Source organism: Suncus etruscus, chromosome 7, assembly GCF_024139225.1.
Source record: "Suncus etruscus isolate mSunEtr1 chromosome 7, mSunEtr1.pri.cur, whole genome shotgun sequence".
In the NCBI taxonomy this organism is placed as follows: Eukaryota; Metazoa; Chordata; class Mammalia; order Eulipotyphla; family Soricidae; genus Suncus; species Suncus etruscus.
This window is the reverse complement of record NC_064854.1, coordinates 47,859,311-47,885,381: the sequence shown is the minus strand read 5'-3', so window position 1 is coordinate 47,885,381 and position 26,071 is coordinate 47,859,311. Positions and strand designations below refer to the sequence as shown.

At 40.3% G+C, this 26,071-nt stretch overlaps 1 protein-coding gene across 1 annotated transcript; it reads left to right on the top strand.

Moving 5' to 3' along the window:
• The first annotated feature begins 814 nt into the window (after nt 1-814).
• ZBTB18 (zinc finger and BTB domain containing 18) lies at nt 815-9,387 on the top strand. Its single transcript, XM_049776494.1, has 2 exons — nt 815-827; nt 5,721-9,387. The coding sequence occupies exon 2, from the start codon at nt 5,735-5,737 to the stop codon at nt 7,301-7,303; it is 1,569 nt and encodes a 522-aa protein (XP_049632451.1). The 5' UTR covers nt 815-827; nt 5,721-5,734; the 3' UTR covers nt 7,304-9,387.
• Nucleotides 9,388-26,071: the final 16,684 nt, after the last annotated feature.

Here is a 26,071-nt window from a genome sequence, read left to right as displayed (position 1 = left end):
GCCAAGTCACCCAGAGGGGCGCCGCTGCCGCCACCGCCGCCGCCGCTGCGCCCGCCCGGGCGAGACTCCACCCCTTTCGCCGAGGCCCCGCCCCAGCCGAGAATCTCGCCCAGCCATTGGCTCCTTGCGAGCGGCCGCTCCGCTCCGCCCGTCTCATTCGTTAGACCTCCCTGTCCATCTCCCAGTCCCCGCCGCTCCCTCCGCCCTCGGGAAGAAAGCGGCCTTCCCATTGGCGCACACGGCGGGCTGCGGGCGGGCGTTCCGGGGGCCTCGCAGCCAATCGCGAGGGCCCAGCGCGGGCGAGGGGCGGGGGGAACATCTGGCCGGCGCCGGCCGCCGCGTGCGTGCGTGGTGCGTCCTCCCGCCCCGCCCCGCCCCGGCCCCCGCCTCCGCCCCTCCCTCGCCTGCCTCCCTCCCTCCCTCCCCTCCGCACCCTCCCCGGCCCGACCGGCTCGCGCGGCGCGGCGCTCTCGCTGCCTGGCTCGCTCGCTCGCTCGCTCGCTCAGCCTCCGCGCGGTGTGTGGCGGGCTGCGGCCGCCGCTGGGCTGCTGCCATGGGGAGCCGTTGAGGGGGCCCCGAGCGCTCGGCGGGCTGCCGGCGGGGGTGGGCGGGAGGGCGGGGCGGCGGGAGCGGGCGACGGAGCCGGGCTCGGGGGCGGGGGGGCCGGGCGGGAGGGCGGGAGGGGGCGCGCGGAGGAGGAAGCCCACCAAGTGCGGCGGCGGCGGCGGCGGCGGCCGGGAGGAGGCGGAGGAGGCGGAGGCGGAGGCGGAGGACGCGGCGGCGGCGGCGGCGGCGGCGGCGGGGACGCGGTGACTTAGGGCCGCTCCGTGTGAGTCCCGGCGCCGGCCGCGACCCCGGCTCCCCTCATCGCTGCCCAGCCCGGCGCGGCGCGGCGCGGCGCGGCGGCTCGGGCGCTCGCTGCGCGGCGGAGCAGCGCGGTGCGGGCGGCGCGCGTGGAGTTAGTTTGCGGCTGGGGCGCGGGGGGCGGCGCAGCTGGCCGGGCCGCGGGGCCGGGGCCGCTGCAGCTGCGGCGGGGTCGGGCGGGGGGGCGGACTCCGCGGGGCCTCCGCGCCCCCCCGCCCCGGGCCGGTGCAGCTGCGGCGCGGGGCGGGCTCCCGGCCGGTGCAGCTGCGGCGGCGCCTCGCGGGTGCGGAGGGCGGCGGGCGGGCGGGGGAGGGGGCTCGGGAGCCGCTGCAGCTGCAGAGGCGCCCGGGACGGCGGCCGCGGCTCCCGGGACCGGTGCAGCTGCAGTGGCGCCCGGGGGAAGGGAGGGAGGCAGAGAGGGAGGGAGGGCGCCCCGCCCGCCCGCCCGCTCGCCCGGCCCGGTGCAGTTTGTCCGGAGGCCCCCCCCACCCTTTGCAGGGGGGCTCGGGGAAGCGGTAGCCGCCACCCTCTTCTCTCCTTTCCCGCACCCCACTTCTTAGGACTTTTTCTTTTGTTGCTACCGTGACCCGGCTCTGCTTTTCTCCGCTGTTGTTCCAAAAGGTGTTTTCCTGCTGCACCGGCTCGACGCCCTCAACCTTCTTCCTTCCCTGTGGGTTTTTCTTTTTTTTTTTTTTTCACTTTCCTCTTCCCCTGTGTATTTTTTTTTTTTTTATGTACACGAAGTACGCAAAAGATTTGCATTTCTTTCTCCTCCCCGGTTGGGCCCCCCCCACACACACACACCCCAGCCGCCCCAGACGCCCTTTGGAAAAACAAAACCTAACCTGACACATGCACACACACACACACACACACACACACACACACACACACACACACCCCTCTCTGGACCCCCCCCCCCCTTACGGTAGCAGGGCTTGCTAGGGGGAATGATTTGTGGCGTGGAAGTCGCTGCTGGCCCATGGCTGTGCTGGCTTGGGACTCATTAAACTGTCACTCACCCCCCCACCCCACTGGGTAAATGGTGTGATTAATGTCGAATATATTGGAATGGGGCGAGGGCCTTTGTGGAAATGGGTTGTGTGACCGAGGAGGAGAAGGAATTCATTGCCAAAAGAGTGCCTCCGGAATAGACTACCATTATGTCAGCGTCGAGAAGTTAGAGAAAGTTAGGTTTGTGCCTGGGAACATGAGACGGGACAGAGAACGTGGGTTTTGTGTCATTCTCACATCTTGTTGCCTGAGTTTCTGAAAGACCAGCACCTCTGTCTCCAGCCCCCCTTTTTGACTTCTTTCTCTCCCATGAGTCTGCTTAAGAAGGTGTATTTGACTTTCCAGCTGTCGTAGCACATCGCTGGGCACTGCTCAGCCCAGCCTAACTTACATTCCTGTTTCATCGGCCACTAGAAAAGATCCACAAAGTCAAAGGACAGTGTTCCCCGACGAACTGGACCTGCCCCCCCCAAAAACCCCCTCTCACACACACCCTGGAAAGACTTCCTTGTGATCTTGAACATTACAAAGTGACCCAGGGGGGAGAGGGCAAGGAGATTGTCATGGGACACAGATCAAGGGGAAGGAAAAGTTCTCTTTATTTTTTTCCTTCTGATAGATGAGCTCTGCAGGTGATGTACTCACTTTAAGTGGCTGTGGCAGGTTGTATCTGTTTATTAATTTGTCTCATTGAACTGGCATACTTTCCAGGATCTCAAAAAGTACAGTTTTAGCTTGTTGAAACCGATAGTTGCTATTTGCCTTAACTGGCGGTGTGAGAAATTTTACTGAGAAGGTAGTTGTAGTTAAGTCAGAATGAGATAATAAGGTGAAGCAGCCTGAAGTAATAGTTCTGAGTGGTCTTCCAACATTCTGAAACATGTATGCCATTATCTCAGCATGGAAAGAAAGAAAGAAAGTACCATATAATGTTTAAATGGGACTAGAGATGTCAAACGGGTTGGTTTAAAATATACCTAAGCTGCCTTTGAAACTAAACGTTGGAGTTGAATAAAAGTGAATCTGGATTTCCTGAATAGCACGGTGACTTGAGTGTGCTGTCAGTATGTAAGCCAGTCCACCAACTTAAGACAGAAGTGTTGCTATTCCATAAATACAGTAGAACTCCATATGCTGAGTTTTTCAATTTCTTCTGTTAGAAAGTTAGGGAAAAAAAAGGAGACTTTGAAGTATTTTGTTTATACTAACAGAAGAGAAAAGTTCTCCTAAGAAAAAGCTGGTGGCAGGAGTGTAGAGGAGTAGCATATGGCATTAAAAGGAGCACAGCTGGAGGTAGCATTTCCATCTGAACATGATGTCAGAGCAGCTGACAGCCTGCCATCCCTCAGCCTTTTATTCTAACACACAGACAGGGAGTTAGTGTGTGCAGATCTGTGGTGGAGAAGGTATCTCATTCCTCTCTAACATCATCTCCACTTTGCATCTGTCTCTCTTAGTCTGCTTTTTTTCCACCGATGTTACAGACCTGGAGCCAGCAAGACTCAGAGGAAAGGACTTAATCAGGTTTATGTGTCCTAAAGGTAGGAGTAGCAAGAGATTAGATTGAACATATTTCTGTTTGGGTGTTTTGTTTATTTAATTGTAAAAATCACATTACTTTCCTAACCCAGTTTAGGAATAATAGATGAAATTGAGTCTTAAATGAACTTCTTGTTGGAGTAAAAGTCTTGGGGTTGTTCAGTTTTAATTTTTATTCCTTTTACTTGAGCATGTAAATATACAAAAATATGTTGAGTTTTGAAATGTTAAGAAAGACTGCGATATTTATGTGCTTTTGGAGATCACGGGATTAAAGTGCCTTTTTTGTTGTTGTTCCCTGCTATTTAGATTCCTTTTGCAGGGAGGGAAGAAATAGTAAATTGTGTGGAATCTGGCATTCAAACTTCTATGAGAAGATTATTCTACTTAAGAAGCTAGATTGTTGTGTAATTAATTCCACTGTGAAACTTTATTCTTCAAAACATTCAGCAGCACTACTGAAACATACAGCTGTAGTGCTTTTGAAACCTAAGATTTTTTTTTTAACAAGGAGGAAAAAAAAACTTTTGTCCTCAGGAGAATAGTTTGACTGGTTTCCTTATTTCTCCTTCAGATATATATTTAAGAGTTCTTTTATTTCAGCATAACAATAATTATTTGCAGGAGTTTTTGTGTGAGCGACTAATTTAGAACTTGTAGATTTGAGCTGCTTGAATTGGCCAGACAGCTGTAATCGCACTCCTCTATTCTTAATCTCTTTATCTGGGCAGCAGCTGCCATATGGCCACAGTCAGCTGGATCAGATGTTTATAAGCTTCCTTCTTCGTCCCTCTCTGTCCTCTCAGCCTCCTAATTTGATCATGGCTACCTTGTGAGCTGCCCTCCAATCTTTATTTTTAGCCCTCTCAAGGATTAGGATTGATGTTAGCTGTGGGGCACTTAAAGTGATTGTATTATAAATCTTGGGTGTATCTAGCAGTGGCATCTTGAGGATGTTTTTCGGTTTAGGGTGAAAGTTTTAGTTTAAAGTGTAGGCAAGGAAGGAAAGTAATTTTGAACATTAGTATTTGCCTATGCCAAGGCATTTGCTGAGATGTAAGATGTGGAGCCTGGCTTCTGGTCATAGGAAAAAGGGGGAAGACAGGTTTTCTTTATTTTTAAGGAGTTGAATTGTTGACCCTTTTGTAAATCTTTGCCTTTTCTCCCTTTCCATCCTGCCCTTTCTCTGGAGAAAGAAAGGGCAACAAAGCATATTTGAAAGGATAGAAGCTAGTGGGAAACAAAATATATCAAGTTTTATTAAAGTATTTTCTGTTGACTAAAGTAAGATAGTCCACACAAAAATCCTTTCTCTTCTAGCAAGAAATTTTTATATGGGTTGGTGGTGGCAGGGGAAAGTGAGGTTCAACTAGTAATGCTTTTGAGTATTGTTTGAATATAATTTGTGTTTATTTAAAAGTTTGAATTAATTTTAATATGGATTTCATTTATTTTGTTTTTGCAGTGGCTCAAAGTTGAGATGAAAATTTTCAGTTAATAGTTTGTTGGTTCTTAATATTCAAGACGTACATATTTGCAAAGAAACAGAACCTTTTTTCTCAATTCATCTAGAAATGTTTGCATTTGTTCATAGTCTAGATGATCTTTTCCATCTGTTGGTGTAGTTCCTTCTGATCTCATACATGTGTGCTGTACCTGCAAAGGCATTAACATCTGTTTTTGTACGCAGAGCTTTTGTTGTTGTAACACTCTGACTTAAAAGTAAGTTGTTTGCTAATTTCTGAGCTGATTATGTAATTTCATTTTTCTCTTGATTCAGTCAACTATGTGTGCTTAAGTTGTGCTTTCTAAGTGCAGTCAAGTATTAAAAGTACTAAAAGGAAGGATCGTCCAAGTTTTCTGAAATCTACCAGAATGTGCATGAGACTTCCTTCTCTCTTTGTTCTGAGTTTCCCTTGAAATGAAAGCTGTTTTTCCATTTTGAAGGATATAGTTTGATAAGTAAAATTAAATTCTTCTGAAAGAGATCTAAGTTTCTTATTTGCAGTAAGAGACTGTGGAAATTAAGGCTTTAAAAACTTGATTAAAGTTTAAGGAAGGTAGAGATGCGTCACAGACGGAGGCAAGGTAGTTTGGAAAGTATTTTCCTTTTTTCCTTCCATACTTGGGTTGTGTATGTGTGTTTTCACTGCCCTTAGTCATAAGCCTGATTAAAATGCAGGAACATATACCTACATGGCCCATTTGATTTGTGGTTTTTTTTTTTTTTCATCTTCTATGGGGACCAGAGAGTTCAAAGTTGTTTCTGAAGGGGCTCTTATCAGAAATCTCTCTCTTCCTAGGTTATGAAGACAGTATGGAGTTTCCAGACCACAGTAGACATTTGCTGCAGTGTCTGAGTGAGCAGAGACATCAGGGTTTTCTTTGTGACTGCACTGTTCTGGTGGGAGATGCCCAGTTCCGAGCACACCGAGCCGTACTGGCTTCATGCAGCATGTATTTCCACCTCTTTTACAAGGACCAGCTGGACAAAAGAGACATTGTTCATCTGAACAGCGACATTGTTACAGCTCCAGCTTTCGCTCTCCTGCTTGAATTCATGTATGAAGGGAAACTCCAGTTCAAAGACTTGCCCATTGAAGATGTGCTAGCAGCTGCCAGTTATCTCCACATGTATGACATTGTCAAAGTCTGCAAAAAGAAGCTGAAAGAGAAAGCCACCACTGAGGCAGACAGCACCAAAAAGGAGGAAGATGCTTCAAGTTGCTCAGACAAAGTCGAGAGTCTCTCTGATGGCAGTAGCCACATGGCAGGCGATTTGCCCAGTGATGAAGATGAAGGAGAAGATGAAAAACTGAACATCTTGCCCAGCAAAAGGGACTTGGCAGCTGAGCCTGGGAACATGTGGATGCGATTGCCCTCGGACTCAGCAGGCATCCCCCAGGCTGGTGGGGAGGCAGAGCCACACGCCACAGCAGCTGGAAAAACAGTAGCCAGTCCCTGCAGCTCAACAGAGTCTTTGTCCCAGAGGTCTGTCACCTCCGTGAGGGATTCAGCAGATGTTGACTGTGTGCTGGACCTGTCTGTCAAGTCCAGCCTTTCGGGAGTTGAAAATCTGAACAGCTCTTATTTCTCTTCACAGGAGGTGCTGAGAAGCAACCTGGTGCAGGTGAAGGTGGAGAAAGAGGCCTCCTGTGATGAGAGTGATGTTGGCACTAATGACTATGACATGGAACATAGCACTGTGAAAGAAAGTGTGAGCACTAATAACAGGGTACAGTATGAGCCAGCCCATCTGGCTCCGCTGAGGGAGGACTCGGTCTTGAGGGAGCTCGAGCGGGAGGACAAAGCCAGCGACGATGAGATGATGACCCCGGAAAACGAGCGGGTGCAGGTGGACGGGGGCATGGAGAGCAGCCTGCTGCCATACGTCTCCAACATCCTGAGCCCAGCGGGCCAGATCTTCATGTGCCCTCTGTGCAACAAGGTCTTCCCCAGCCCGCACATTCTGCAGATCCACCTCAGCACGCACTTCCGCGAGCAGGATGGCCTCCGCAGCAAGCCGGCCACCGACGTCAACGTCCCCACCTGCTCGCTGTGCGGGAAGACTTTCTCCTGCATGTACACCCTGAAGCGCCACGAGAGGACTCATTCAGGCGAAAAGCCCTACACGTGCACCCAGTGCGGCAAGAGCTTCCAGTACTCGCACAACCTGAGCCGCCACGCCGTGGTGCACACCCGCGAGAAGCCCCACGCCTGCAAGTGGTGCGAACGCAGGTTCACACAGTCCGGAGACCTGTACAGACACATCCGCAAGTTCCACTGTGAGTTGGTGAACTCCTTGTCTGTCAAAAGCGAAGCCCTGAGCTTGCCCACTGTCAGAGACTGGACCTTAGAAGATAGCTCTCAAGAACTTTGGAAATGATTTTATATATATCTCTCTATATAAATAATATATCTATACATATATATAAATAGATCTCTATATAGTTGTGGTACGGTCTAAAAGCAGTCTTGTTTCCTGGAACTAAAAAGTTGGAATATTAACTTGTTTTTGCACTTTAGAATAGCATGAAAATCTCACTAATTTAGCATTCTGATAAAAGAAACTTTAGAGCAAGTCAGAGAGAATAGAGGTGTTTTTCTTTCCAGGGGCTAAGGGGAAGTAAGCCTATAAGAAACTTTGAAACAAATTGCCCTATCACACAGTACGTCTAATATGGCTTAATTTGATCAACACTGCTTTGGTTTTAGAGCTCTCTTTTCCCATTTTTTTTTCCCTACAGAAAAGTAGAAATTCCTTTGGTTTTATTATCCCCTTTCTATGTCTCAAATTGCATGAATCCTTGCTGGCTGTTGGAAACCTGAATGCTTTTAGACCCAAATGGAAATTTTCTGAAATGCTGGATTATCTATTTTTAAACAGGCAGTTGACTTAAAACTTTCTGTGGCAACTTCTGGTTTTCTGACGGTTCCCAGTAAGAAATTCTGAAAGTACACTGGGATCACTGGGATGCTGTCGTTGTGAAGGTTTGCTTGGGAAGAAAAAGGATATTGCAGCTTCAGCAGTGTTGAACTGTGTTTTGAAAATGTGAATTACTGTTATTGTATACTGTAATTGATTACATGGGCTGGGGGGGGTTGTCAAAGAACTTGACAGGTTGTGTTGATGCTCTTAGTTGAGTCTTGAAAAGTAAATATTAACGCTACAGAAATGCATGAGTTTCAATATATTTTTTGTCTTTGTTTGCATTGTATAACTTTTAACAAGTGAGTTTTAAAATTATTTAATTTCCTTAGAAAAATAGCACCACTTGGAAAAGAACCTGGTGTTATGAAGAAAGTAAATGCACTGTTTTTATTTTTATTTTATATAATTTAAATTGACTATCCTACTGTCTTTAAGTTGAAACTGTTAAGCTGAATAAAAACTTAAGCTGCAAATTGATAACTTTGCTACATAACAAGGAAAATATAAATGTTTACAAACAGCTTAAAGATTTGCATGTGCAGTGTGCATTTATAACAAATTAATTGCACAAAACCCATGCCAGCTCAGAGTTTAGGTGTATACATTTACCCAGTTGAGCATTTTTAGATTAACTACTGCACAAATTGACAATAGGTCATTCTTTTTTAGCTCCCCTTTTCTTTTTCTCCCCTTCCTTATTAACCCCCCTCCTTCCCACGCCTGCCCCCTCCTGCTCCCCCCTCCACCCCACTCTTGAAAAGATTCTATGGACTGAAAAAGCCCCAGGCTGAAAGGACTGGACTGCCTTGATTGACATGGGGATGGGGGTTAGTAGACTTACGTGTATCTCGGCAGCAGAGGCTGCAGCCCAATGTGTGGTTTTAATGACCAGCACACGGGGCAAAAGCATTTTGCACAGTGTTTGTTTTCCTGTCTTGCACTTACAAATAAGGTCTATGGGAGTAGCATGGAAAACGTTTGCTGTTTTTCCTTTTTTTTTTTTTTTTAATTGCTTTTGTTTAAAATTTGATCGCCTTAACTACTGTAAACATAGCCTATTTTTGTGCTTAAGATACTGAATGGAAAACTCCATTGTGTGTTGCTGGACTGTTTTGGAAATATTTGGTCAAATGTGTGTTAATTTGGCTGTAATGGCATTTAAAGCAAACAAACAAACAAAAAAAGCTGTGAAAATGGCCTTGGAGCATTATCTTTAGTTACTTGAAGAGTTTCTAGTTTTTTTTAAATATAGTTTATGTTAAAATTTTATTTAGAGAAGACAATCAATGTCTGTGAGAAAACGGACTTTCTTTTGGATTTTCTTTTGTGGTCATTGTGAGTGATTGCTTTTTCTTTTTATTAGTTTCACATTCTTCCTTTGTTCTAAAACTTAGACTGACATCTAGCTTTGACAATCATAGTATGTTTTATTTTCCTGAGGGGGGAATAACTTATAATGCTGTTTAGTTTTGTACTATTGGTGTGTTGGTGAATTTTTAAACTGTGTGCTAACTGCAATAAATTATATGAACTGAGAATTTCTCGTGTACTTTTCTTAAGTTGTGATTAGGACATAGATCGTATATCTATATAGCATAGTTTGATTTTGAGAATGCCTTAACCCACTGGTAGGGAAATATATTTGAGAAGATACTATATGTACATTCAAAGAACTGGCTCAATTTCTTTCTGCAAACCTAGATAAAAATGGTAAGGGAATTCCTGTAAAATTTGTATATCTATAAAATGTAAAATAGCGGCATAGGTTTTTTCACCTGCCCTCCCCCCAACAATACATTTTACAACTACAAATCCATAATATTATAAGTCATTTTCATGGGTAATTTTATCCTAGGTTGATTGGTCATCAGATCAATTTTTCTGTGTCTGGTTTAAGTGGAAAATTGAAGGAGACCGGATGTCGTAATTTGGAAGACTGCTTGGCTAATGACTGGAATTCTCGGCAATTAAATTAGGCATTCGATCAGTCAAGATTAACTATAGTCATCCTTTTTTGTTTTGGGAAACTCAAGTGTTCCCAGATTTTAATTCTTAAGTTTTAATTATAAAATATAAAATAACTACTACTAAAATAATTGTTCCCTAGTTTTTTTATGATTGTTCCAACCTCATGCTTCCCTTGTTGGTTATGTCAGGGTGATAAATCCTGCAGGTTGACCTAAAGCCTTGACAGAACACCTAAAGTGCCTAAATGTGCTGTAAAGAAATGATCACTAGTGGTCCTCAGTGCAAGCAGTACCAGGAACCTGAGAGCTTCTATAAATCATGAAGTGTTAACTGCCCCAAATTTCCAGCCTTAAAAATTACATGTGAAGAAAATAGTTTTAAGTTATTGTCAAAAGTATAAAAAGTATAACAATATATTAACATACATGGCTGTTTGGAATTATCACTTCAACAAAAGGGAATTTTACACTTGAAACTCACTTATTTTAACCAACCAAACATGAGGGAACTGAATGAACTGACAAGTTCTTGGGCAGTTACAAGGTTATTCAAGGATGGGGTTGAGGACTTGGAAAGGGGTCTAGTGTTTTCAATTCCAAGTGTAACTGGTCAAAATATCCAAGTTTTCTGAAGATGTTGAAGGTTAAAATTAATCTGAGAGTAGTATCTAATTTGGAAGAAATAACATTATTTTACCCAAGTTAACCACAGTAGTATTTTGACATATAATTTGAAAGAAATAACTTCAAAATTCTTTGCAAAATTCTAACAGTGAGTGCTAAAAAAGTACTCCCATTTCTGATAAATGAAGCAATCAGTTGTTTATTGTCTGCTTTTAAAGAGAATTAGTTATAATCATATTATTGAAATTGATCCTCCCCTCTTTGACATCTAACTAGTATATGGTTAATATTTTACATGGTTTCATTTACTTTTGAAAACATTTCTTTTAGATAATCAATTATGCCCTTAAGGAACACAGACCCCGCAATGAATCTAGGTATACCATACAGAATAAGCCAGAAATATAGCATGTTGAGGATAATGGTTTTGGATTATTTTCTGGTTAGAGTGCTATATGATTAATAGGTGAGTCAAGAATAGTCTTTAGCAGACTTGTGGCAAACAAGTTATTGGAAGATTAAAAAAGTTGATTCCTATGTTTTAATTATAATAGTTGACATCAAATGGCTATATAACATTTATTTTCCAGCCAATTTTTTCTTTTGAACTGTAACCAGCTTTTTAAAATCCATGTATCATTATTTAAAGCATCTTGATTCTTATAAAATTGATCAAAAACACATCATATAAAACTTGATCTAGGGGCCGGGCGGTGGCGCTGGAGGTAAGGTGCCTGCCTTGCCTGCGCTAGCCTAGGACGGACCGCGGTTCGATCCCCCGGCGTCCCATATGGTCCCCCAAGAAGCCAGGAGCAACTTCTGAGCGCATAGCCAGGAGTAACCCCTGAGCGTCACAGGGTGTGGCCCAAAAACCAAAAAAAAAAAAAAAACTTGATCTAGAAAACAATTCACTGTGTTATTCAAGAATTTTTTTAAGTCTTAATATCTCACAAGTATCCTATTTTGTAGACCAAAGTGTTTATGACACTTTATTCCTATAAGGTTTAAGATTTTCTTTGGTTTCTAACATGACTTACCTTTAAAATACATCTGATTAGGAAACATAATTGTAGATATGATTTGAATTTTTTAAACTGAATTTTATAATTACTGTAATGCTTGAATTTCCTAAGAATGTTTGGTGAATCTAGAAAGAATGAATTTGAAACACAGTGCTGAAGAGTCCAGTCCTTTTCATAAAAGTCTTATGTTTCTAAGATTCTGTTTTTAAATGCTACATAGTTCTAAAATGAAGCAATAGTTTTATTTATTTTTAAAAGTCTCTTACACTTAGAGGATTTTGACCCTTATACGTACAGGGTTGGTTTTTTTTATTTTAATTTTTGTTTATAGAAATGTGGCAGAATATTTTGGTGTGCTATCCGTTGTCATAAAATACAGGACCACATATCTTTTACTTATGTACATAAATTGGAAGATTTTTTTGTTTCTAGCTCTGCCCAGCCCTCTTTAGATTTGTTAAACATCATAGAATAGTTAAGTTACTTATATCTAATTGATAACTTGAAAAATATTTATATATATTCATTTTCAGAGAGAGCTTAGAAATTAAACTTTTAGGATTTTTCTAAGGTGATGACTTAAACTATTTCAAATAAATTTGTGTCATTTCTTGTGAAGTAAGATGAACTCCAAATTTTAACAGGAAAGGGTGAGGGCAAAGAAATAAGTTTGATATTGATTTTTAAGGCCCTAAACAACTGATAAGTCTGCTTACACTCAGTAATTGAATTAATTACCCAGATAATTTGAGTTCCTAGAATACTTTTTCTAAAATACTCAAGTCCTTAAAGGAAGCAGGCTTGTCTGAGGGGTGAATTACCCAGTTAACTTTTCCGATTCTCTCCCAACAATTACTAATTTACTGTTCCCCATAACCCTTTGGTTTCTATGCACACCGTGTTTTCTTCAGCTAAAGGGTAGTTTAGCTTACAAAACAGTTCTTTCCAATCCAAAATTTTTCTTGAACTTTCAGCCATGTATCCTCCTTTTCTATACTTTAGGAATGAGTTTGCAGTTGAGCTCGAATTTTGTTATGGGAGGCATTCTCTTTAGTTAATTTGGCAGGAGAGAAGTGAAAACCCAATTTGGCTTTAAAATGTTGCACATTAATCAGTAAGAGTTTCAGTGAGGATATTTAGAGTGGCTTCGAGAGCCGTGTGACACCCATTGAGTATCCATTCGCAGAAATAACTTATTTAAAATTTGTTATAATCTCTGTCGTTAATCATTAAATCAAGTATTTTTTTTATTAAATGTCAATATACATGTTTAATATGACTCTAGGAAGCTCTGAAAATCAGACAGCTTACATATTCAAGTTTGTAAAACACATGTGTTATTAATATGAAGTAGTACATGGAAAGATGTTTTTGAATATTAATAAATAGGTTAAATACTTTTCCATACATAATGCATATACACCAAATTATACAGAACTTGTAATAATAACGTAATATATGCCAACCATTTGTGACAAATTTTTAATATATCTTAATCATGTAGATTATGTTTTACACACAAATAACATTAATTATAACTTCTTATAATTAAGGACATTCACTCTTTAAAATTTTATTTAATGCAGTGTATACTTCACCATTTAGAGAATTATTAGAAAATAATTTTTATTACATAATGCTTTGACATAATCTTGATCATCGTAAGTACTCGTAGGCTTTTCAGTTGAATCTCGTTCATCTACTTTGAAAAACAGTAAAGATATACCTATATAGGTATATTTTATATGTGTTTGTGTGTGTGTGTATGTACCATTTCTTTGGTAACAAGTTATGTAAACAAGTCAGTAATGTTGCAACTGCAATGTCTACTACATTTTTCTTAGATAAAGCTTCCTATGGATATACAAGCAACATTTAGAAAAGTATGATAATAAAACATTTGAGAAATTATTCATTGCTTGCAAGTCATATGCATAGATGTTAGTGCCATCTACTTGTGTCGTGTAAAAATATCCATTTCTCCTAACAACTGTTTCTCTGCATCAATTAAAATTCTTATCAGAAGAAATTTGAGTATAGGATCATTTTGGTATAACATCTATTTTACAAAGTTATTTCTCTGTCTTTGAGAAAAAGGGACTCTTAAGCTTATGATGGAAATGAAAAATGGTAATTTTAAGCCAAAACAGATATGACACAAAAACCATTAATGTAAAAAAAGGTGTTTAAGATCTCTTCAAAATCCTGAAGATCTTGCAGCTGAATAAACTGAAAGAAAACGGAGACTGACAGATGGAATATTCCTTCAGGTTCTTAAATCTGGTGAAACTCAAATTAAAATCCATATTTTTTAGGCTGTGTTGTTTTCCTCGGTGTCCTTTTAATTATGATAGGAGAGTAACTTTTATGTTTTAAACGATTTGAATTTCATTGCCAAATGAATTTTCCAGTCAACTTGTTTTTGTCTGAATTCTACCATTTTGGAAAATAAAAGTGAAACAAATTTTCAGTGAAAACTTAATTTTTAAATTCGCCCTATTTTCTAGTTTATACCATCAGAATACATATACCCAGTGAGGGAGACCAGAGAAATCAAAAGACCTGAAACATTTCTGGGACCATTGGAATAAATGACATCAAGCTGGATAAAATCCTTAGGTTAATAGGAAATAATTAGAGAATATGTTAGGGCACAGAGAAGTTTTGTTTTTCTTACTAAGTGTGAAGTCTAGAAAATGTGATTTCTCACATTCTATTTATATGTTATTTTACTTGAGGGATGCCTCAAAGCAGTACTAGAATCACTTATGTGCAAAAGAGGAAGGACTGAGGGTTTGTCATCATTTATTCAATTTGCTTTGTAAAGGTGCTTATCTTGCAATAAAAATAATACTGCAGTCAAAATACAGGCGGTCTGTAGGCTTGACCAACATGGGCAGATTTTAAATGATTGAAGTGTTTCTGCTGAAAAGTCAGTCAATAACGCCCTCAAAGAAGAAGGCAACCAATCCTCATACTCTTCTTAATTAATAACAAATTATTCCTTCTAAAATAGCATAACTTTTAAGTCTTAAAAATAATTACCAACATACATCTGTATTCTGTTTTTTTTTTTTTTTTTTTTTTTTATACTTGCACTCAGGACTAGTTGCTTTTGAGCGGCTGCATTAATTTTGTTATTCTAATGGTAAAAATCGAATGGTCAGGGTATCCAATTATCCCCCATCAATTAAATACCTGTGTGGTGTGTCTAAATTCTCCACTACCAGGTTGTTCCATAATTGCATGTTTTTCTATAGAGGCTAACTTAAAATCACACAAGCTTAGAGTTGGAAGGAGCAAAGGTGACTTTTCCTAAATTTTTCCTAAAACTTTTTCTAGGGGGGGAGATTTAGACCTTTTTCTAGGGAGGGGAACTTAGGCCAACATTAATAAAGTTAGTTGGGTGTGCAGAGCACTCTGCAAACATTTTATATATCCCTTAAACTTGAAGTGAGATTCCCCCCCCCCCCACACACACACTCTTTAGAGGCATTTAGAGGTCAAGGCACATCTTTAGTCAAGTCTGAGTATGCAATTGGTATTTTGGTTTAACCTAAATAATATAGTTTGCATTATGTAAATAGATTTTTCCATGACCACACTTACCATTATTTACTATATGTACTTACAAATTGAACCTAAGAGTAGAATTGTACTATCTTTCTGCGGACTTACAGCCTACCAATAGTTTAAGGTAAATTATATCACAGCAGAGAAGTGTCAGAGGACTAAGTGCTTTGGTTCTTCTGCCTCAAACTCCTTAAGAGTTACCAAAGGGAAGATTTTACTAACTGACACACTTGCCCTCTTTCCTCCCAGCCACAAAAGAGTTGCTTCGGTTTCCAAAACATGCTATTTGTTCAACCACAATGAGGCACTGCTACTTGCAGGCTAGTAACTATGGAGCTGACAGAGCTGTTGTTGGACAGACAAGAGGGAGTGCAGAACTAAGAGGGTGACAGCCCAAGAGGAACCTTGAAACTTGTTTGCTGTTAAAATTGAAAAATAGGACATTTTCCACTTAATCAGAAAATTGGTTTTGATTTCTTGGGCTCTTTTTCTCTTCCTTCTCTCACCATCATTCTGTTGCAAAGAAAGCTCAAGAGAAAGTTGTAGGTCTACTAATGCAACATGAGAGAAACCCCAACAGCCCGATGCTTCTATTTTTCCATTTGTATGACCATAATACTACTCAATGCACCTTTCTCCTTGGAAAATAGTGTCAGGAAATGAATTGTGCAAAAGAATTAAAACAGTGAAAAGATGTGATATAAATTTTATATAAGGTGATTAATATATAGATTATATGTGATATAGCACTATGATTACATTTTTTTTTACAAAAAGTGGTTTCTCTTTACTATAAAATTTTCTAACCAGTATGGATTTTTAAGATAGATTTTTATGATTTAAATTTACTGAGCACTGAAAGTTTTAGTTTTAAGTAAGTCCTAAGGAAAGTAATCTCTGCATGAAATATAGTCATAATATCTAGTCATGAAAAGTATTCCATATTTTCAGGTGGATTTGTAGGTGGGCTTAAGTGAACTGCAAATAGCTTACATTATACTTTTGGGTTGTTTCTGGCAAATCTCTCATCTTTGGGGGAGAGTTGGGCCACACCTCACGGTGCTCCTGGCAGGCTCAGAGGACCAGATAGGATGCCGGGGATCGAACCCAGGTCTGTCTTAGGTCATTCATGTGCAAGGCAAAGGCCATACTTCTGTGCTATCTCTCCGGCCCCTCAAAGTCATTTAATACTGATTGATCTAATCCAAAAACCTAAATTAAATACAGAGTATCTGTACTTAATAGCTGAAGATACCATGACCAAAAGCAGTTTAGATTTATTGTTGCATCATGATACAAAAAATAGTATAGTTAATATATGTAATGATAGACAACAAGTCCAACTCCCCAGGTAGACACATTAAAATGATTTACCCAGAAATTTGTCACCAGGAGAAGGTGGCACAAGCCAGCTCAGAGCATCTCAATTTCAAACCTCGCCTTACTTATATGCATTGTCAAAGTCATGCTGTGGTATAACAAATCTCTGATCACATTGTTTCATAGAAAAATCTATTCATTGGGAGGAAGCGGCTCCTGGTGTAAGTCCACACCTCAGTGGAATGAAAGACTATAATATTTCTTAGAAGGAACTCTGAGTAAATATTGCCTGATCAAAACGCTCCAACTTTTTCACATAGCTGTCTTCAGAATCCCCATTCAGTGTGTCCACTCCATTCATGGTGCATTGCCACTCACAAAAGCATTCATGCCATCGACATCTTTTCCTCCTTTCTTCCCTTAATATAATGACACTTTTTTATTTTATGATTTTTAAAGGCAATGACTTTTATATATTTAATCTTTTGGTTTATACTTACTGGTTTGGTTTTTTTAAACCAAAGTTAAAAAAAAAACAATAAAAAGAACCAAAAACAAACAAGCCCTCACCCCCACCTCCCTCTGCTTGATGCCATAGACTAGAGTCCAAAGGAAATTAGTTGCTCCATTGCACACATTGGAAGGGCGAGTTTGCTGTGAGCTCAGTTCTTCTAATGGACTGGTAATTTTGTAAAAGATTTAGAGGATTTTGTTTAACCATTTCTGCATGTGTTTTAAATGAGCTCACGATAAAGTTCATGTTGCCTATTTATGACATTTTCGGACCTGGTCTCTCCTGCTAACCTGAGGAGCAGGCACCTGCGCTTTTCTCTAGGCTCACCTATGGGAATCAAGGTGGTGGGGCCATCTCCGGGCTTGTCTTCATGCCAGGATGAATCATGCAGTAGGGAGAGCAGAAGGAATCTCTTTGTTGACAGCTTTCCATCTGGACTTTAGATACAGCTGATCATTCACATAGCGTGTAGGTAAGCTGAAAAGGGTTACAAGACTCTGCTGCTGTAGAAGAGATAGAGTTTGTGTAAAAATACCAGCAGTGATCTGTCCAGTATTTCATTTGCAATGCCCAGAGAAGCATTCACTCACTTGAGTTGCAGGCACCCAGGTTTGTGACTATGTATCATTGAAGCTTTGACAAACTGGCGTTTAATAGTCAACAGGATCATTTATAGCCCCATTCAGATAATCCAACTGGAGTACACCTGAATAAATACATCCAGCTCAGGTGGCTAAAAGCTAACCTCTTTTGGGTTTAATAATTGAAATAAACAGAGATTTTAAGATGAATTTCAGTTTGTCATGTGTAAATGTAAGAGACTCCATAAAGTATGGTGCTTTGTGATTCATATAGGAATATGATAGATGTATGATATGTTTTCCACAGCTATTTAAGAAAAAAGATTATCTTAGTCATGGGGGTAAAGTTATGTGATGCATTGCACCATCCAGGCTGTGTCTGGACCAGTACAGATTTTTTTTTTTTTGTGAAAGATTACTTCTTGGCAAACTAGATATGCAAACGCCAGAATACAGTAAAACCACATTTAATTGGACCTACTTGCCAACTTCTTGAACACAGCTTGGATTATTCCACTGGAGGCTGCTTCTGTTAAAAGCTGGGGGAGGAGGAAGTGGCATATTGACAAGGCTTCAGATAATTTTTTTCACTCGAAGTACAATTATGCAATGAGCCAAGTTTGAAAGTATTTTACTATGTTTAATAATTATTATTAAAGATATTTTAAAACATATGCATTTGCTAAGTAGAATGTAATGGGAGTGAAATCATGTCATAAATTTTACTTGGAATTTATTTTCCTATTTTGTTTTATATTTGACAGCCTTCCAAATTGATTCTAGCCCAAACCATGCATTCTAATACATATTGTACTTGATATTAAAGTGAGAATATGAGTAATTTATAGAACCCAAGTGAGGACAGTTATCTCCCTTAGCCAATCTACCTGGAATTACTACCTCTGTTCAGGTAGCAGCTGACGCATAAACCAAACACAGAATGAAGTAATAGGGGTTGAGAAGTCTTTCACATAGAGAATATTTTTCTCATCTTTTCCCTGAGTAAATCTCCTATACACATCTGTTCTGGGCATGTCTGTTGTTCAGTGGAAGATATGTGCAGGGAGAATGCAGATGCAGAACAGGATCATTAGCTCTATATATGGGTGTGAATGATATAGATTAGACAGACCTCTGGATACCGAGGGGAAATAACACTGATCTTTCTAGTCCAGTAAGGCTTGATTTGGGATGATGTTAAATCACACTGTCCTTTCTAATTTGGAAAGCTGAGAAGGCATGAATGACATCAGTTTGTTTCACTTCTTGAGTTTGAACAGAATTAAATTGTCTTGATGGCCTCCATCTTAAGGAAAATATTGCCCCTCTAACTGCACTTCTTAAAACTGAATTGAGCAAAGATGCCATCTCTCACAATTAGTAAGAAACTCAGGATTGGCATGGCATTCCACCTGTTTTGTTTTTTTGTTTTTGTTTAATATTCCTCCTCAAGGTATTTAGCAACTGAATCCTCTGTTCTGAGCATGGTTACACATCAGATTGACTTCTCTTTGACCTGCAGTTTCATTGTTTTCTTCTGCCCTACCATAGAAAACCCTAGGCAAGCAAGATAGGGAGAAGAGCAGACTAATGTAGCTGTCTTCCTTCCTCTTAGGCTTAACTGCTTTTCCCTTGGAATTCTTCCTTGGAGTCATTCCCAGTTGGATCTTGAACCCTGTAGTTAGGGTTCAGGGAATTCGTGAGCTGCACTACTGCTGTATGGGTTGACTTCTTTAGTGAGGGATTTGGGCATGCAAAAAAAGACACAAGGACAACTTCTGCACCAGATTCCTGAGTACAAACCTTTGAAAATCTTGTGCACTTACCCCCAGGGCTTTGGAATTTTCTCCCAGGCGAACCTAAAGGCACCAGCGTCATCTAGGATTTTTTTTGGCCATCTATAGCCTCCACATGCAGGGTTGTTCTGCCCCAGGCCATTCAGAAGACTTGGGAAACACTACACAAAGTGATAGCTTTGAGAACTGGAAGCAGAATGGTTTATGTTCCGGCATATGCCTCTCTAGACCTCTGCTGTTTGGCTATGAAGCTTCACCTGTGTCTTCACTTCTTTGGGCTTTTTCTTTTTTAAAATAAACCTCTTGACCAAGTGATTCTGAAGACATTTTTAGTTATATATTCTTAAGTACTTTGTACCTAATTAACTGAATCATTCAATGAAAATTGGGCTGATAACAGGGAAATATATTCTAGTTAAAACAAAAGCAGTAACTAATTTGCCTCTTGGTCTTCTAAGGCCCTGTAAGGATGGGTAAGGGATGGGTCTGACCAAGATGGTGAATTTCCATTGGGACTGGAACCTTTAATATCTAACTATATTGGCAATGTAATAATTAAACTAGTACTAAATACATGCTTCCTTCTAGTTAGCAAGTTCAAAAGGTTTTATGGACTTATTGTTTATTATTGTTGTTGCTTTAATTGATTTTTTTTGCAGACTGAAAATTGAACCTGGGCTTCATACATGCAAGACAAGTGTGCTACTGAACAAAAGTTCTGTCCTATTTATATTTTATTTATTTAGGTTTGGGGCCACGTCTGGTGGTGCTTAGGGTTCCCTCCTGACTCTACACTTAGGGATCACTCCTGGCAGTGTTAAGAGACCATGCCAGAGACTGAATCCAGATCAGCCATGAAGACAATTGCCAAACCTGCTGTAATATTTCTCTGGCTTCACAAATATTTTAATAGGAGAAATATGAGATCATAAATAGACATAAGTAAAAGCTTATCAAGTTTCATTAAAAAATACTACACACTATCCAATTTTAGAAAAGTGGATTGGTAGAAATAAAAACATTATTTTTTCATTTTTAATTAACTTTGTTTTAATAAAGATTTGAAGAGGATGCCTATCTAAGCAGACATTTTTGTTATCACTGCACAGTGGTTTTCTGCTTGTTCAACAACTCTACAGTGTCTTGGTTGGATAGCTCCCTTATGCCCTTAGAACTAAGTAGGGACTTGTATATACAAATATATAATTCTGGAAGTTTGGCAGTTTCCAAAAGGACACACCAAATAACATCAGTGTGGTATAGTTTATGAAATTATGACTGTTAAAGGGAATTGGTGGTATCAGCTCATCAAGAAACATATATGTTCACAGAGGAACTTTAAAATTAGGGAAGACCAAACAAATTCTTAGTAACTGTAATAAAAATGCCACATTCCAGCAATGATGGTCAAACTATTGACCTGTATTTTAAAGATATTTGTGTATATTTCTAGCAGGCACTTAGTCCATTCTAGTGTGGAGGAAAATTCCAGCAAAATGTTCTGTGAAAATTAAAAAAAAATTCTAAAGGAATAATGGTGAATTGATTTGTATAAATCTAACTAAAATATTTTCTATTTTACATTTTTCATTCTGTAGTCACAAAGTAAAATGGTTGAAGAATTTAAGATGAACATGTGAGACCAAAATAGGACTATATTCTTAGATTAGTTAAAACTCTTTTAGTTGCAAAGAAGAGAAATCCAACTTAAGTTAGTTTAAGCCAAAATTGAATTTTATTATAAGGCTACTTGGATTCAATGGAATCCAAAAGAGGAATATGGATAGGCCTTGGGAGCCGCTAGAAGTAGAAGCTCAAATGCTGTCAGGATTTTCTCTATTCCTTGCCTCTGATTCTTTCTCTGCTGATTGGCATTTTCTCTTCCTCAGTCCACATGGTGGAACAGGGCTGCCAACTGCTTCTGCATTTACATGTCTTCATTTTCAGACTCAGAGGAAGAGGCTGCCTTCTTTTGTCAGTTGTAGTTCCCAAGTCCTGGGGGGGATAATTCTGATTGGTCTGTTGAAATTAGGCACTTACCTTTCAATCAATAGGTTGTGTCAAAGGCAAGACCCATTGTACCAACCTGTAGTGCTGTGGTGGCCCAGTGTATATAGAGGATGTGTGTAGTAGGGTGAGTTTTGCAGTCTCTAGTGACCTGGACATAGTTCTTTAAATGATACTAGTGACTAGTTGACAAAATAATTGGTACCTATTAAAGAGAAAATCTTCATCTGGTAGTGAGAAACACTTATTCTCTCTTGAAGACTCATAGCAGTTTTTAAATTATAATCCACAGACCAATATTTTTATTTCATAATCTCAAATTATGTTTTCATATACTTAATGAAATTTTTATCTGATGGGTGAAGCCACAGAATTGAGCACATTGTTAGGCCCATTGCTGACTTTACCTAGTAGCTATGTAATAGTGATCTAGGGACCCTGAGTGTGGGGTTGGGAGTAATTAGACAACAGAACACAGTGACCATAAGATGATCCTATTTTTCTACTGGTTTAGAATACCAGAAGACTAATTAAAATCTCTTCATGCATAGCAGAAGAAAACTATGTATTCTTTTCCTAGGGATGCATGAATCCATGGGTCCAGAGGATGGATTGTATCTGGAAGGGTTAATGTTGGACACGGGAATGAGGCTTCCAAATTTAGGGTGTTGCCCACTCATAAATATGCCTTGATACTCTCAGATGCTCCCAGTTCAGTCAGGAAGGGTCCTTACTGGTGGGAATGTGAGGACATTGTCCAGAATGACCCAGCTCTTCCAGATACAGGGAGAAGAAATGTTCAGGTTGTTTTCCTTGCAGACTCGGGCTGCTCAGACACCACTGAACCCATTAGGCACTCATTGTCCCTATCTAATGATGCAAAAAATAAGAGATTGTGGGAAGCTAGAGGTTTGAGTTACGACATCAAGGGCAAGGCTGGATAACTTAAAATTCATGATTCAGGTTATGACAGATTTTTAAAAAATGACAAGAACTTTTCAGGGCCAGGAATTTTATTGCTGTCTTTGCTTGAGTCAATCTGTATTTAAGGAATTCTGATGATTTGAGAAAGGATATTTCCTCTTGTCCATCTAATGTGTCTCTCTTATGTGCTCCATGAGAGGCAATTGAGAAGCCTGATCTTGAAGAGGAGTTTGCCCTCTAAAGGTGAACAGAACTGGGTTCAGGGTCTCTGAGCCATGTGGGTTGAGGCTAGCATCTCTTTACTAAAATTGAGATTTCCTTCTTCTTAGACGGGCTCTGAGAATTGGTGAGAAAATACAAAACTGCACTCAAACTAGATTTAAAAAAGAAGGAAATTTATTAACTCATGTCTGAGAGTGCAGAGGCGACAATGGCCTTGGGGGTGGCAGTACATAGAGAACCAGATAATTATACTAAATTCTTTCTTTCCCTTTCACACATCACTTCACTTCCTTGGGTTTATTTCTGTATATATAATTGAAATAGATTTTCCCCACAAGATAGGGGAGTTGGATATGAATGAAGATGCTGGTTAACTTTATCCCAGCTAGTGACCCCAGAGGTAAGGTGATGACATCACCTGAATATCTGTATTTGAATTCCCAGCAAGAACTCTTACCTGCCTTGAAAGTTGTGTTGGGAGCCTAACACTGTCATCTGGTAATGGTGTACTATGTACACAAAAGCTTGAGGACTAAATACTAGCTTCTTTATAGACACAACCAATTTAATAAGTTTTAATTCAAGATGCAGCAGTGGTAGTAGAGGAAGATTGTCTTAGGAAGCCAAGGATAGGCTAAATAATTTCTATCCATGGGTTAAAGTTTCAGGAAGGCAAATTTGGGTTGGGTGTGAGAGAAAAAGGGAGATGGTAGAGTGAAAACCTTTATTAGTGACTACACATTCCCCCCATTAATCATACAATGTAAGAAAAACATTTTTTAAATTATGGAAAGATATCAGAAATTTATGAAAATAGCACTATTTAGCAAGAAAGAACTGATAGCCAGGGGATTCCCACCTGGCTGATAGGTCAGATAAGAGCTTTGAGAGGAAGTGATAGAAGAATAGGAGTTAGTCACCTGATATGAGGGGAAGAGTGTCTGGGGTAGAAAGATCATCATATACTAGAGCCCAGGAAAACCAAGCATCTTTGGGAGAGTAGTTATCCCTTTCTAAATCCCATCAGTATAATTGGAGCACTGTGGAGGAGGGCATCTTAGTTTTTTAGAGTTGCCATAGAAAATCACCACAAACTGGGTGATTTCAAATAAAATAATATTATTTCTTAGTTCTAAAGCCAGATACACCAAAATACGGTACCCTTGGGGCTATATGTCTTCAAAGAGCTTATTGGAGAAACTGTATTTGTCTTTAAATTCCCACTTCTGGTAACACTGGGCATTCTTTGTGGCCCTCTAAGCAATCTTTGCTTAGAGTCTAGGTCATTCATATAAAAACTCCACATTCTGGGGTCGAACGATAGCACAGCGGTAGGGCTTTTGCCTTGCATGCCACCAATCCAGGATCGACCTTGGTTCGATCCCACTGTCCTATGTGGTTCCCAAGCCAGGAGCGATTTCTGAGCACATAGCCAGGGTTAACCCCTGAGTGTCACAGGATGTAGTCCAAAAAGAAAAAAAAAGGGAAGAAGCTCCACATTTTTTATTTCTCTTCCTGTAAAAACAAGAAATTAATTTTTGTTACCTTTAGAGTCCACTTTGATTCCAGATGATCACCTCATCTCAAGGTCTTTCACTTTATTACATCTACAAAGACCCTTTCCAAACAACATTCACAGAGCCCGTGAATGTAGCATATATTATGAGCAATCACCAGTGAAGCTACTATAGAAGAGAGTAATGAAATTTACAGGAAAGGCTACATTCTAGAATAGACTTATGATATTTTCATTTTAATTCTACCAAGAATCTTGGTTGTTTTGTAACAGAGGACTGTGGGTAGATACAGAGATGCAGGCAGGGGTCTGGCTGTAAGGAGACCATAGCTGTGCTTTGAGTGAGAAATGATGGAGTAAAGCTGAAAGTGTGAAGGTAAGAAGTGGAGCACAGATCTACTTAGAAAAGTAGGTCAATTGGACTTTGGGAGTAATTGACTGTGGGCTGGCCAGTATGGCAGGGTGGAGGTAGAAAGATCATTATGAACAAGGTGAATTTTTTGTTTGTTTTTCAGGCCTGCATTCTGTAGTGCTCAGGGCTTACTCCTGGCTCTGTGCTCTAGTGTCAGTCTTGGAGGGATTCAGGCCATCTGAAGGTAAGTGTCCTAGCCCTACAAGCCCTGATCTAGTGATGTTATGTATCCTCCACAGTAATTTTCTCAAGAATCAAGACTGGAAGCTAGAAATAGTATTTTTTTAGAATAGGTGGAAACTAGGCTCCAGTGGCAATACTTCCACTTTGTTGCACCTTGATCTTAGTTATATTTCTTATTTTCTATGAGATAAAACAGAGAACAGCACTGACTTCATAGAGATCTTGAAATAATTAAATGGAGCCATATGTGGGGTGCTGGCCCCAGACCCAGAACCACATGACAACCTCAAATGTGTGAGTTCTCCTCTTCTCATTGCTTGTCCCAACTTCCTTTCCTGTCAGAAAATCTACCCATGGTTCATCTGTGCCCACCCTCTTCCTTCCCTTCCATCTGCTTCCTGGGCAGCTGGTTTCCCCCACCTGCAGCCTTTCTCTCCTGAGACCTTCCCACAAAGACACACCCACTTATGAGCCCAGAAACTTCAACAAATATTCTCTCACTTGTAATTACTAAGTAGTTCAATATGTGAAAGCACCAAGCTGTGAAATGGGTGAGATTAGAGGAATCTAGATTGCTTATTTAATTCAACCTCTGCTGCAATTCATTGATTAACTCATTTTCCTCTGCATTTATTTATATCTCCACTCAGTCAACAAATAATGAGTGGGCCAGGCATTATGCAAATCCTACAAACACAAAAGTAGGTGGAACTGTGGTTCTCATGTCTTGAAATTACTGATTCTATCAAACTGTCAACACTTTCTCTGCTTATGAATTTCCTGATACGCTGATTTTGTGGCATCATTCTCTGGCCTCACATCTTCACTGTCAATGTGTGTGAGAACATGAGGTGGATTTTCCAGTCTAGTTTAGGGATAAAAGGATATTTAAAAGTGCAACCTGAGACCCTGGTGGTAGAATAACACCTTTGTGTCCCCTTAGAAAACACATTCTCCTGGTTTTACCAAATCAGGTCAGACACTTTGCAATCTTGCTTGCTATGTTCTCCTCTATTCCATTTCTTATCATGCTTCTAATCATATATTTTGCTCTTAGTCTAGTAAACTGAGAGGATGGGACTATATTTTATTTATAATATAAATATATTTTAGTTATAATACATTTATATGTATTATTCATAATATTTTACTATATTTCCAAGGACTAGACATAAGCAAAGTGTAAAAAGAAGTCTAGCACATTCTAGTTCATTAAGAGTTTGTTAACTTGGTTGTTCTCCTGGGTAGTTTTTACCGTTCTGCTTTCCAGACAGACTGGAGTCTCATGTCTCTCAGCAGATTTTTATACAAATGTATGTGTACTGATGGAGGACGTGACTGTCAAGAATTCTCACAAGAAATAGACTCTAAGAGGCCCAGAAAAATAGCACAGCGGTAGGGTGTTTGCCTTACACGCAGCTGGTCCAGGATGAATGGTGGTTCAAATCCTGGCATCCCATATGGTCCCCGTGCCTGCCAGGAATGGTTTCTGAGCGCAGAGCCAGGAGTAACCCCTGAGCATGGCCAGGTATGACCCAAAAACCAAAAAAAAAAAAAAAAA